General features: G+C 37.9%; 1 protein-coding gene across 1 annotated transcript in view; it reads right to left on the bottom strand.

The window, feature by feature from the left end:
* Positions 1-2,873: 2,873 nt before the first annotated feature.
* The window catches only part of FBXO3 (F-box protein 3), a gene marked incomplete at its 5' end in the record, with an annotated part of 49,005 nt that continues 36,482 nt past the window's right edge, over positions 2,874-15,396 (bottom strand). The window contains 5 exons of the mRNA XM_006756122.2: positions 2,874-4,046; positions 9,909-10,099; positions 11,328-11,443; positions 13,598-13,720; positions 14,492-14,576. Coding sequence (XP_006756185.2) covers positions 3,882-4,046; positions 9,909-10,099; positions 11,328-11,443; positions 13,598-13,720; positions 14,492-14,576 — 680 coding nt within the window. The remainder of the gene's footprint in view (positions 4,047-9,908; positions 10,100-11,327; positions 11,444-13,597; positions 13,721-14,491; positions 14,577-15,396) is intronic.

Below are 15,396 nucleotides of genomic sequence, written 5' to 3'. Positions count from 1 at the left end.
AACGCAACAGGCGCAGGCTGCAGGTTGCAGGCTGCAGGCCCCTGGGGGCGCCGCAGGCGGCCCGGGTACCCTGGGCAGCCACCCGCTTAGGTTCAGAAAAGAAGCAAGGCCAGGACTAGATTAAGATAAAACTCTGTTACGGGTTTAAAAGCTTGCATTGGCCCTGGCTGGCGTGGCTGGGTGGTTGAACCTGACCTATGAACAAGAAGGTCGCGGATGGATTCTGGTCAGGGCATGGGCCCGGCTTGCGGCTCGATCTCCAACAGGGAGCATGCAGGAGGCAGCCCATCAATGGTTCTCTCTCCCTTTCCCTTCCTCTTTGAAATCAATGAGAGAGTGCTATGGGGGGTTGGGGGGCGGGGGGGGAGAACAAAAGGCCAATAGCACAAGTCTTTCTCTCAAGAGACTGACCTCTGTTGGGGACCACGAGACACTCTCTGAGGATCAGGGTAAGGAACTATTGCATCTCATGGCTGCTTATGCTGAATCGGAAGGGGAAGGCCAAGGTAAAACTCAAGCAGGGCAAATCGTAATTGATCGTGACGTGTTCCTCCTGCCATGATCCCCTGACGGCTTACAGGAAGGGAGCTTCATTTGGCACCTGCTTAAACCAGCTGAACATGCATTTCCAATGAGAGCTTGTTTACAAAGCTCTTTCAGATGCATTCTCATATGCATTCTATCAGCTGTTCCCTCTTGGGATTCTGAGATGCCAATCTCTCCGGATTTTGTTTCCAGTTCCTTGACCTTTTAGTCTGCGATTCTTTCCCACTATGCACACATCATCTATTTCAGCGGTTCTCAGCCTGTGGGTCGCGAACCACTGCTAGTGCGTCCACTTTGTGTGCAGATGGTTGCTATTTATTCTCCAGTCCTGACCTCTCTCTCCATCTTCATATTCATATCCAGCTGACCACTGGACATCCCCACCTACAATTGGCACAGCCATCTTGAACTCAAAATGTGTCCAAATCTGAACTCATTTCCAATGTTCCACCGTTCTCTGTCCCCCCACCCCCCACAGTGGTTCTCAACCTTCTGGCCCTTTAAATACAGTTCCTCATGTTGTGACCCAACCATAAAATTATTTTCGTTGCAACTTCATAACTGTAATGTTGCTACTGTTATGAATCGTCATGTAAATATCTGATATGCAGGATGGTCTTAGGCGACCCCTGTGAAAGGGTCGTTTGACCGCCAAAGGGGTCGTGACCCACAGGTTGAGAACCGCTGCCCCAGTAAATGAAGCCAGAAAGCTGGGAATCAACTTTGATTTCTCCTACTCCCTGGCATCTTATTAACGCCAGTCTATTTCACCATTTAGTTATCTCAGTTTCACAGCCTCTGCACTGTTCCTGACTGCCCTAAGTCAGACCTTCAGGACGCCTTACTTGGGCCATTACAACTGGGTCTCTATGCTGCCTGTTAATTCCTGCATCCTCCGCCCCTTCTCTAGCTGTCGTGCTGGAGACATGGCTGCTTTACCTCTCTAGTCTTGTTTGATATTTAAAAAAATTTTTTTTTCTTATCACACTTCCTGGAACAACTATAACTGCTGCTTCTATTTTGCAACCATGAGATGACCTTCAAGATTAGCCGTGTGCTAAGGGTGGCAGCACAGAAAACTGGAAGGAATCTGGAATGCTGACACCATTAGGCCATCATATCAGCCCTGGATTGTTACCTCTGACTTGTCACAAGAGGAAAAAACCCCTACGCTGTTTAAGCTGTTAGGTACCCATTTCAACCTGATGCTTGAAGCATTACACAAATGGATAGGTGTTCTCAAGCGAACTCAGAGCCAGAGATAAAGATGGCCTTCATCAAAAGTCTGACCAACTATTAGGTCCCATTTATGTGTGAAGACATGTTTTTGCCAATGAAATAAAAAAGCTGAGCTTGTTATTAATACCTTAGTATGAACTAGAGGTCATTCATTCAACATAGTAAGAGAACGTGAATTTGATGAGAGGATAAGCAAGCCTAGAGCATTGAGAAGCAAGGATTGGTGGAGTTGCAGGGGAGACTTGGGCACTGTGAGTACTCTGGGAACTGAAAGGAGAGATCATCCAGAAAAAGGAAACATACATGGCAAGGGGTCCAGGGGCCAGCTCTAACTCCCAACACTAACTAGCTTTAAATTCTTGCTTTATCGGGAAAGTTTAAAAATACATGATCTCACTTGTATGTGGAATCTCGCGAACAAAATGAACTGACAAAATAGAAACGGAGGCATGGCTACATGAAACACTGACAGCTGTCCGAGGGGTGGGGGTGAGGGGACTGAATGAAAGAAGGTAAAGGGATTAGGCACATAACTGCTTATCTCCCTGCCTGCCTGATTGTCCCTAACCACCTCTGCCTTGGCCCCAGCCACCATGGCTTTGTCCAGAAGGACCTCCGGACGGTCTCCCAGTCTAATTAGCATATTACCCTTTTATTGACATCTGCAAGAGTGTCAACAATAAAAATAAAATTTTAAAAATCAGTGGGTTGATTAAAAAGAAAAGGATAGGCATAATAGAAGGATTTAGCAACCAGATAATACTCTAAAAAAATAAACAGGAAAAACTACTCACTCCATTTCAGAACATTTTGACATGTGCCAGTGTGAAAGGGTAAGCTTGACTTCATGGTCTCTGATAGCAGCTGCTTCACCCTGTCTACACACCTCCCTCTTCCTACAGTTTTCTCTACAAAAGAGCTGTTCCTGGGAAAAATGGAAAGAGGGGCGCCTGACAGGGTAAAGCCAGGAAGGGTGGTTTTTGAATGGGCCTCTAGCAACAGGCCAACAGTTTCCCTCTCCTCTTCCACCTTAAGAACAAAAGCTACTAATATTAGTTCATGGAAAATAGGCAATTATACAAAATACAGCAGCAGAACCAAAATTTGTTTTCAAAATGTGAGTTTTTGACACTTGGAGAACTTCATTCCAAACTTCCAATTATATAATTACAAAAAAATTTCATGTTTCAGAAAAACATACTTAATCTCAACATAAAATTCATGTCACTAATCACAAAGACAGTCAACTGTATAAAGGAGAAACAAACAGAAGCAGTATTTACAAATGTAGACGACATGAGACACTGTGAAGAACTTTTTGTTAATAAACACAATACATACTTTTACACTCTACATTTCAAAAATGATGCATCTGTGAACAATACGATAAAGTTATTAATGTTGATGACTTTAAATTAAATTCCAGGTTGCGGTGTTGAAGATTTTAAATTAAATTCAAGGGTGGGAGAGTTGAAGACTAAATTCAAAGTCAAGGTTATAGTGATAAAGACTTTAAATTCAAGGTTATAGTAATACAAATTTTAAATTCAAGGGCAGATTGTCTAAGAAAGGACAAAACAACCAGCATTCAAGCTATTTAGTCAATTAGTTCCCTGTGAGTACAAAATATATAGGAACCACTAAATGGATTAGCCTAATTACAAATTATGTTCATTTCTAAATAACTCACAACTGCAAGAAATCGTTTCACAGAATTTTTCGTCAGTTTCTATCCTTGGGTAGGTATTTCTGCTATATTTAAATCTTCAAAACAATTCCTTTCCACTTCCACATTTTTATAAGTATAAAATGTTTAAACAAAGAGATAGCCATTCCTTAGCTAGAGAACTATTCCCCCATTGACTTCTAGGAGAGAAAAAAAAGATTTCACTTCCTCCTCTGCCCCAAAACATATAAAGTAAACGCAAACAATCCAATTCCTAATTAAGAATCAGTTGCATAGAACCCAGGGCCTGGAACAATATTTCATGCTAGTTTTCTTGCTATAATGCTGAGGACAATTTAGTTATTTACATTATTGAGAAATCTGTTTGACGGGCTGGATTCATTCCAGTGCTCCCATTAGCGGAGTTTTGCTAAAAAAGGCGAGAGTAGCGGCGCCTGCGAATGGGGACGTCAAAGAGTCTCCGGGGCCTTGCCTCCTCGTCTTCCTCATCAGATTCCTCCATATCTGCCGAATCATCGTCGTCTTCCTCCTCTTCTGCATCTTCCATCTCTTCATATTCATCAGGACCCAATTCCTTGAAAGAGAAAACAGTCTTTTGATAAAAACTTCCATCAGTTTTTTCAACTTATTTAATGCAAATATCTCATTTATCTAGACTCTGAATGGCCAGACATGCCAAATATGAATCTTTACAGACATGAACAGCACATTTCCATAATGCACATACTGATTCCAGTGTATATCCTATTACATGTTTTAAAATGCTCAATGTAGTTTTCATGGTAAATATATTTCATTAATATAGTACTTATTTTTACATGGTAGTTGTTATTCAGATACAATGTAGCAAACAGACCACTCCTAGCAACTCAAAATAAAATTTTACTGAATTTATCATATTAGTGGTTTCAGCAACCATTTTTAATCTACATGCTTACAGAAAAGATGTGAACATATTAACAAGGTATGACATGACCTCTACTGGTACTTTTTATGTACTGTCAACAAGAGGTCTATGATTTCTATTGAGCTCCTACCATAAAGACACACCATTTCCATTCAACCACCATTGGTAGCTTCTACTTGTACATTAACTTGTCGGAGGCTCTCAGCATAGGGCAATGGTGACGTTAACTGTGCGATAGCTTAACATCACCTGCAAACTTCCTCTTAAGCAGTGCTTCCTCTATCAATCATGACTTATTTTGCTGTCAACTTTCTCACTTTTGAAGACCCAATGAGAGGAGCCGCCATATCGAACAGAATTCTGAACAGCAAGGAGATCTTACTTGGTAATGTGCGGAATGTTGGGAAACTTTGGATGTGGGTCAGCGACGGTCTTTCAACCAAGGCTTTTGTGACATATCATGATGCAGCACCCTCTCTACCCTTCTGATCTCATCTCCATCCACTCTGCCCCCACTTCCCACCCTCCAGGACACTGGCCTCCTGGCAGTTCTTCAAACATACCAGGCACATTCGTGGGTCGGGACTTTTGCACTTGCTGTTCTTTAGCTTGGAACGCCCTTCACCCATACATCCAAGGGCTCCTTCTACTTCTTTTCAGTCTCAACTCAAATGTCACAGAAGCCTTTCTTGATACACCTTTATGTTATACAACTCAACAGGACACCCTTTATCCCCTTTATTCTGATTGTTCTCCAGTGCACATATTACTACTTGACCTAAGCATATGGTATTTATTGGCTAACCTTTGTCTATTCCAACTAGAATGTAAATTCCAAGGCAGAGATTTTAATTGTATTGTTCACTACATTTTCCCCAGCACCTGGTAGGTACTCAGTAAATATTTGTTGAGTGAACAAATTTACTGATGTGGGAGAAAGGTATTGTCTTTTAGGATTTGTCAAAGGAATAGTCACTGGGATTTATTATAACACAAACAATAACAATCAAAGATATGTAAATATAAGATAATCCATTATTTTAATCTCTGGATATTTCTTTAAATCTAGGGAATGAAGACTTTGAAATCCAATAGCAGGTCCAAAAGGGACTTGAGAAGAGGGGGAAAAAGGGACCAGGGAAGGAGGGAAGGATTAAAAAAATTATGAAACATTAAATTCAGGTAGTATGATTATTATCTTAATGAAGAAGAAAACAAAAACTGTTAAAGAAAATCAATGTGGCTAAAGAGGACTGCTGATGATCACAAATAAAATTGTACATACCGAACAGCAGATAGAAAGAGGAACACAGACAAAAATGAAAATAAATCAGCAGTAGGAACCTCTAAAGAGTCTAAAAAAAACAATAAACTACCTAGACCAAGAAAAGACCAACCAAAAGTACATTTTAAAGTGGCATTCAGGCAAAAGAAAAGATTAAATCTCCCAATTAATTATATTGTTAAATTATATTGTTAAAGCACACAAAAGGAGAACAATTCAATTTCCATATCCAGAAAACTACTATTCTCCCTGGCTAGTGTGGATCGGTTGGCTGGGCGTCGTCCTGTACACCAAAAGGTTGCTGGTTCGATTTCTGGTCAGGGCACATGCCCAGGTTGTGGGCTCGATCCCTGGTAGGGGGTATGCAGGAGGCAGCCGATCAATGTTTTGCTCTCGCATTATTTCTCTCTCCCTTCCTCTCTAAAAGTCAATAAAAAAAATATTTTAAAAAATGAATATTTAAACAGGAAAGGTAAACACACGTACAACCCCCGCCCCCCACTGCCTCTTCATGTTGATTAGAAAACAAGTCCAGAATTTTCATTCCTTTTTATTGTTTTCTCATCCCTGATAGAAAAAAAACATTTTCCACAAGGCAGGTAAAGATTTTACATTATTATTTGTCATTGGGAAGCCACTAGAACTCTAAATAAGTAAGAACATAGTTAAGAGAGGGTTGAACATGTAATGAGTTTATTATTATAATTTTAAATTATAAATTTAAAAAATTTAAACTTTAAAAAATGAGTATTATAAAACTTCTCAGTTTTAATTTCTAACATGATAAATATCAATATAACCCACATAAGCAAGAGTTCTTTGGAGTCCTCATAACTTTCTTTTAATTATAGATGACATACAATTTTATATTAGCTTCAGGTATACAACATTGTGATTAGACATATATATATGTATATATACACACACATTATGAAGTGACCACCACAATAAATCTAGTAACCGTTTTGTCATCACACATAGTTATTACAATATCATTGACTATATACTCTATGCTGCACTTGTGACTTATTTTATAACTGGCAGTTTGTACTTCTTAATCACTTCACCTTTTTGCTCATTCTCCCACCCCTCACCCCTTTGGTCACTATGTATCTATGAGTTTGTGTTTAGTTTTATTTGTTCATTTGTTTTGTTTTTAGATTCCATATACAAGTGGAATTATATGACATTTGTCTTTCTCTATCTGACTTATTTCACTTAGCATAATATCCTCTAGGTCCATCCATGTTGTTGCAAATGGCAAGATTTCATTCTTTTTTATTGCTGAGTAATCCTATATCCTATATACTAAAAGGCTAATATGCAAATCAACCAAAAGGCAGAACAACCAGTCGCTATGATGCGCACTAACCACCAGGGGGAAGATGCTTAACGCAGGAGCTGCCCCCTGGTGATCAGTGCACTCCCACAAGGGAAGCGCCGCTCAGTCAGAAGCCAGCTCATGACTGGTGAGCACTGTGGCGGTGGTGGGAGCCTCTCCCGCCTCCGTGGCAGCGCTAAGGATGTCCCACTGGTGACACACACACACACATATTCATTATCTGTTCGTCTATGTATGGACACCTAGGTTGCTTCCATAGTTTGGCTATTGTAAGTAACACTGCAATGAACATAGGGGTGCATAGATTTTTTTGAACTAGTGTCTTTTATTTCTTTGAATAAATACGCAAAGGTGGAATTGCTGGGTCATAGGGTTTAGTTCCATTTTTAATTTTTTGAGGAATCTCCAATAACTTTTCAAAGCTTAAGGGGGTCATGAGACCAAAAAGTTTGAAATGACTGTCCTTAAGTAAAGACTACTTTATACCCACCCTAACATTTTAAAAAGCCTCAACGGGATCAAGTTGACCCAATAGTAACTACCTGCGCCAAGAAATCTCAGCACTCTGCATTTTATGTCAGGAATAGTGGCAACTTTAGGACAGGAGCATTTTCAGAGATAAAGATTTTATAACAATAAAATAACCAGTTCATTAAAAAGACGGCACAATCCTAAGTATATTTGCACATAATTATAGAGCGTCAAAATGCATGAAGCAAATCTGGTAGGATTAAAGAGAAGGAGACAAAACTTAATTATAACTGGAGATTACAACAATCATCTCTCAGAGAATAAAGACCAAAAAAAAAAAAAGATCAGTAAATATATAAAAGACTTAAAAAACAATCAACCCAGTTCAACCTATCATTTATAGAATAATATTCCCCAAAATAACAAAATATACATTCTTTTCAAATACACAAATATTTACCAAGATAGACCATAATTCTGGGCCATAAAACATTTAAAAGGATTGAAATTATACACAATGAGTTCTCTAAACATAACAAAATTAAAAATCAACAACCCAAAGATAACTAGAAAATCTCCAAATGTCTGGGAATTAACACATTTCTAGAAAAGTCATTGATCAAAACTAAATTACAAGAAAATCTGAGAATATTTTGAATCAAATGGTAATGAAAACATAATGTCAGAATTTATGAAATGTAGCTAAAACAGTGCTTACAGAGAAGGTCTAAAATCAATAATTTAAACTTCTACCTTAAGAAGCTGGGGGCGGGCGGGGAAGCAAATTAAACCCAAAATAAGGAGAAATAAAGATAACTGTAGAAATCAATGAAAATAGAAATGAGGAAACAATAGAGAAAATCAGTGAAGAAAAAATTGTTCCTTTAAGTGATCAATAAAAGTGATAACCCCCTAGCTAAACTGATGAACAAAAGATATAAATTACCAATATGAAGAACAAAAGAGGACATATGACTATATCTTTTCCAGCCATTAAAAGGATTATCAATATTTAGGTAGCTTTATGCCTATTAATTCAGCATTTAGACAAAATGGACAAATTCCTTAAAAGACACAAATTAGCAAAAGTGGACAATAAACAGAAAATATAAATATTAAAGAAATTAATATTTTAAAACGTTTGCACAAAGCATATTCCAGCCCCAGATGACTTCACTGATAAATTATCTAAAACATTTAAGGATAATTACAATCTCATACAGAATTTGGGCTGGCCAACATGGAGACTGCCATAAGTAGCAGATTCCTAGAACTGGAAATGAACAGTAGGAAGCACTGCTCCATTGGGAGGGAAGCAAAACTTCACTTCCAAACGCAGCCTGTAGACTGTTTTCCACAGACATACCACAAGCATGAAGGCCTAAGTCTCCTCCTCATCCTTCCTTCTACAAATTGGAGTTGTGAATGTGTCAACTCTGGGTCAGCTTCATATCATGTCCATCTTCCCAGACTTATGTGAGAGCCTCCCATCAGGGTCACCCAGGAGCCAGAGGGTTTTGGTGAACATTTGATGCCTACAACTTGATTACATTCTGGGTATACAATTCACATTTTATTCCTATTGCATAACTAGAGCCTCATAATTTTCTCTAATCGTTTTATAGCCAGTAAAATTGGGGTTACTGCTAAGCGTGCCTTAAGGTAACCCTGAAAATGAGATTTAAAAAATATACCTCGTTGACTTAGGAAATGATCCCAAAGAGAGACTAGTAAAAGTACGAGTCTACCTATTAAATCCTTTGTAATAATTTCTATAGGATATTTGTATTATTTTACAAAATGGGAGTTTTAGCAAAAACACTGTAAGAAATTGTTTTCCCTGTCTTAATGAAATAAAAGAAAGCGGATATCAACTGGTCTAGTGTGGTGTTTCTCATTAGGCGACACACATATTTAAAATGAATAATTACTCTATAGAATACTAATGGTAGACTCATGTCATTGTATATCTGTCCCAACCCATAGAATATACAATAAGAGTGAACCCTAATGTAACTTATGGACTTTGGGTGATAATGATGTGTCAGTGTAAGCTCCATAGTTGTGACACTGACACCGCTCTAGTGGGAAATACTGTGTGGGGGTAGGGGGTATATGGGGAATTTCTGTACCTTCTGCTCAATTTTTCTGTGAATCTAAAACTGCTCTAAAAAATAAAGCTATTAAAAGCAAACTAACAAAAACAGGTAACAGCAGAGTTACTCTGACTGGAGAGTACAGAGCCTCACTTCTTGTCTGCCTCCCCCCAACATGTTCACATATCCCACCCACCCCAAGGTACTTCCTCAAAATTCCTAGGGTTCTCTGCAACACAATTTATAAACTATTTGTCTGGCTAATCAACAGAGACCCTCGGTGGAGTCAATTCTAAAAAGTTATGTAAATGAGCACCAGAGGAAATTTAACCTACCAATCGAGCTATAGACACCCTGAATGTCGGACATGCCATATGGAACCGGGGAATGGCGACATTAAAGATCTTGTCTTTAAAGTAAAGAAAGTGGAAAGTATAATATCCTTCCATATATCCTGATGTTGTAGAAAATGTGGTACAACTTGTGTATTCATACACCCGACCAGGGCTGATGATTGGAAATTCACCTGCAGAGAAAACAGTAACAATTAACTAAAGCATAAAATTCAGTTCTCCATCACAGCAAATTAGACATGTCCTCTACGGGAGTATGTAAACTATGTTAAAGTAAATGCACAATTACAAACAAAATCTAAAAGGAAACACAACAAAATGTTAATAGTGATGGGATTACGAGTATTTTGACTTTTTGGATAGTCCCTCTAATTCTCTATAGTGGTGTGTGGATAGGGTGGGGGAATTCTAGGAGAATAAGGCAAAATTAAAAAAGAATTTTTTTTTTTCAAAATGCTTTGAGACATTTTAGACACCATCTTTAAGACACGGGTAATAAGTGTCACAGACACTAGTTTAAACAGTGATAAGGATAATTTAAATGTTTAAAAGTAGCAATAGGTTAAAACATAAAATTCTGAGCATGCAGCTTAAACATTTAGCCCAGAAACAATGGCAGTCACAAGGGAGAGTCCTTACTCCAAGGGACCAAATTACTGAAAAAGAAATACAGCTTTAATAAAACTGTTCAGCACTAGATCCCCAAATAAATTCAGGAAACATTCCTTAAACAAACATGCAGAACATGACTCTATTCATGGCAATAAATTAGAGCAACTTTAATCTAAACTGAATTCTGTACATGCTTAGGACCAATAACAGAAGTACACAGCTTAAATAATGTTATTTTTCTGAAGCACTAATACAAAATCTGAAGAGTCTAAGGGTTCACAAACTTAAGATAATTACAATGTCAATGGAAATCAAGCTAGAGATTATTGAAATCCACAAACAAAAAAATCTGTTATTAATTTTAACATTTCTCCCTTAAATTGCAAAAGATGACAGATATAAAATTTATTTTCTCTTTCTGCTCTATGCCTACAAAATATTACAATGAATAATTATTCAGTGGGAAAGAAAAGAACTTAAGAAGGAAAAGCAAGGAACCCAGGTGATTCACAGAATGTAAACTCAATCCCTGTGCTATAATTTTAGAAAAGTTCTTTTTAAAGGTACTAAACTGATAGAATGACATTTACACATTATATTTGTGAAGCAAAGTACTGTAGTTAGGAGAAACCCAGAATCTATGATACCTTTCACATTGTAAACACAGCTATTAAAAAGATGCAGTCATAACCACCAACATCATCATGCATTTCTAAGCTGTGCCACATATATGCTCTCCAAAAGTTCTTAGATGCAACTGATGTATAAACTAAATCTTGCATTACATACCAACTACTCCAGGTCCTTGAACTTCTTCTACATCACCTTTAGCATTTGTTATTCTCCAATAGCGACTGTCCAACTGACAAGCCTTCTCAGGAAGTGCATCCTTTGACATTTCAATCCTGGAGAAGGAAACGGGGCAGTAGAGACACAAATCAGGCCTTTTTTTGTTTCTTTTGTTTAAGAGCTACAACATTTGGGTTAAGAACATAAAGGGAGCCCTAACCGGTTTGGCTCAGTGGATAGAGCATCGGGCCTGTGGACTGAAGGGTTCCAGGTTCGATTCCGGTCAAGGGCATGTACCTTGGTTGCAGGCACATCCCCAGAAGGGGGTGTGCAGGAGGCAGCTGATTGATGTTTCTCTCTCATCGATGTTTCTAACTCTCTATCCCTCTCCCTTCCTCTCTGTAAAAAATCAATAAAATATATTTTTTTAAAAATCTTGATTTAAAAAAAATAAAAAAGAACATAAAGGGAATTTCCAAAGGAAGTTAAGAAACACACCCCAAAGTCTGTGTTCATCATCTATTTCCGGAAGTTCTCAAAGATATTGGCCCAATTAGCTAACTCCCCCAAGAGAATACTTTCATTCAACTTCCGCGCCTGATTTCAGTGAGGATCAACAACAGAAAGGGCAACATGAAAATTCACAAACTCCATGCTTACAACACTCTTTTGTTTTCAAATAAAGATCAGTGTGGGAAACGCTTTCTAGAATACAGTGCCATGAAAAACTTCTGTTCTAAAAAACTGAGTCTGTTATTCACTACAAGGCTATGCAACCCATTTCCCTTTTCTCCATTAGCTTCTATATACAAAGCTCAAAGCGAAATGTCACTACTCAGTTACCGGGATCACCTTAACTCTGCTTCCCAATACTATTATTTCCCCCCTTCCTCTGGGAATCTTCGGTCTCTTATTTTCATTTTGAGTACTCTACAAGCATATGTAGGTATCATTAATTACGCATGTCTCAGTCCTAGGCAAGATCTAAATTAAACAACAAACATCTGTGCATGTGTAACTAGACACGTCAAAGGCTACATACAATACTAAAATTCTATGATGCTTCTGGTAAGTATACATTCCTATATATAACATCATAAAGTATATAAAAATCATAAAGTATATAAAAATATATCTAAAGACAAAGTATCCTTAGTCCCTTTGATCAAAGTTGTCTTCATGTCATAGCAGAGAATATTTCTAATTAGAGTGAATTTACTAGGTAATATTTATTTTTTATTTCACCAAATCCAGGGCTCAACACCCTGTTTGATATCCAGGCAGCACTCAATAAATATGTACTAGACTTTTAATTGAACATACACAGACCAAATTACATTTTAAAAACATGATATTACCTTGGGCAATTTGGTAGCTTTCCGAAAACATTACAACTCTAATTCTGACCTTTCCATATGATTATAACCTAGTGGTCCACCTTGAAAAGTACCTGGCACAATACTTGTATTTACAAGAAACAACTTAGGAGTTAATATAAACTCAAGGTATTTTACAAACTATATTGTACTCACTCTTCCCATAAGCAGCCCGAAGTGACCTTTGAAAATGGTTCAGTAGTCACTTGACCCAAAAAACCCCCACAAAATCATGCAAATCAAGGTTAAAATCTTCATGTTCATGTTAATAATACTCGTGAAAACTGCTCACGCCACCAAAGGTATGCATATTTTAAAAGCCACCAAGTATGTCGCTTTACAGAAGCAATGTGTGCCATTCTGTCATTACAATGGTGGAGTTAGTAGGTGTGCCCAGGCCAAACAGTGGGGCTGCACACGGGGTCCATGGCCAAGAAGTGCTGGATTTTGCTACAAATGTTTAAAAATGCAGAAGTTATGCTGAACTTAAGGGTGCAGATGTAGATTCTCTGGTCTTTGAGCACATCTAGGTACGTGGAGCAGAATTTACAGCGCTTGTGGGCAGATTACACATAAGCTCTCCCTGCCACACTGAGATGATCCTACTGAAAAAGAGCAGCTTGTTCCTACACCAGAAAAATATCCCAGAAGACACTGGGGAAACAAAAATGTATGGCCCCAGAGTAAATTCAGCATCAATAAATACAAATAAAAGTAAAAGCAGGGAAAAAAACCTGACTATACTGTAGAAACTTTGTTACCCACCTTCCTCTGTATCAGCAAGAAGCTGCCTTTCAAAGTGTGTTTTATATCTTATATCATATGGGACAATAATAACTCATCCAGAGGATATAGCCCATTACTAACTGAAAGGCGACCCTTTGAAATTCTCACCTGATTCGGTATGTGAAGAAATAGTGGGGGGGATGTACAGAGCTAAGTTCTGGCAGAAACGACGTGGAAACTGAAACGGTAATATCTCCAGTTGTTGCTACACACTCTGGATCATGAACATATCTAGGAAATTAAAAAATTAAACATTTTTTAGTCAACTAACCTCAATTCTAGAAGATAAAGCGTTTAAAGATACAATGCAAAATAGCTTAGGATTGAAAATTTAAATCACAGTTGAGATTTGAAAGGTATAGTCCTATTAAGCTTAGAAGAAAACTAGAAATCATAAGCAAACCAGAAAGCTTTCAAGACTCCAGATCAGTGATAGGAGCAGTAAAGTAATTTACTTGGAAACTAAAAAGAGTCTATCTCCATTTTCAGAGTTGAAATTTAGGGGACCATCTGAAAACCCAACTATACCTACGAACAGTGGTTCTGATAATAAAAATGTATCAGTATATTATTATAGGGGCCTCTAATGTATATTTAATCTATCATTTCTGCCAACCAGGCTACTATAAGCCAATATGACCTCTAATACTATCTATAATATCTAGATATTCCATTTAGAGATAATAAATATTTGCTAGGAGTTAATAGTTACTAACTTGCTATTCATACTAAATCTACTAATTGGCAAACAGAAACTATATAAATACTATAAAGCCATAATTTCGACATCAAATTAGTTTTTTTCTTTTGATTCTTCAAAATAAGAAAAATACTGGCTGTTCAAGTGTTTGGATATTTTGGCCTTAAAATGAGAATAGAATAGATTTCTGATGACGAGAGGTTCTGTTATTAACCTTCCTGGGAAACTTCATCTCATGATCTGTAACTGATGATTTTTGCTTATTACAATCATTCCATTCCAAAAAGCCCCAAGTGAAATACCTGAAAATTTGGTCTCTGATGATCGGGAAGCCACCTGACACAACACTGTTGACATAGGAAGTAAACCAGTCAGTAAAGGTAGCACCTGTAAACCAGAAAAGGGGGGAAAGGACAAATAGTTTTTGTAAAATCCATGCAAGAAACAAGGAAACAATTGTAATTTCTCTTTGCATAAGGTGTGATATCAAACCCAGGAATATTTATAGATATAATTCCTCTCTAGTCCTTTATTAGGACAATTTCTAGTCTCAATTCTATCCCTCTTATTCCTAACAACCTTGCTAGGGAATCCTCCAGCTAACTTCAAAGTACTTTTTACACTTATATAATTAAATAACAGATTCCTAAACTTTACTTTGTCCTGGTACAGGAATGAAAAGCTTTCTGTCTGTAATTCCTTGAACAAAGAAGACGTGGCTACATCTAGGAAGAAACTACAGGAACAATATCAGCGCCTATCCTCGAACAGTCAGGGAATACCCTGCTCCAGGTACATACTGACTCATGCTCAGTCTGGACATCTCACAGGAGTTATGGGCATCAGACCAATCCCAAGTAGCTGAGGTGACTACAGATTCAAATGCTCAGCGGTCCTCCATAATCTCAGTGAGCAGCTCGAAGCGGAAAAGAATGACTGGAACAGTCCAGTCCGGACCATACATCTGCGATCTGGTGATTGGGACAGTAACAAGCATTTACATAAATTATGCCTGCCCCTCTAGGTAATACAATGTAACTTCCTCAGCTCCCCTTACTGTTAACACATCTCAGTGACTGGCATATAGTAGTCCCTTAACCAGTGGTGCCCAATGCATTTCTCTGTAATCTTATTTTTATCAACCCAGTTCCTATACTCCCCATGCTAAACGTCAGATGCTAAATTTACAGCATTTACTTCATTAATA

The sequence above is a fragment of the Myotis davidii genome, unplaced genomic scaffold (genome assembly GCF_000327345.1).
Source record: "Myotis davidii unplaced genomic scaffold, ASM32734v1 scaffold94, whole genome shotgun sequence".
NCBI lineage: Eukaryota > Metazoa > Chordata > Mammalia > Chiroptera > Vespertilionidae > Myotis > Myotis davidii.
This window is presented reverse-complemented; position numbering and strand designations above follow the sequence as displayed.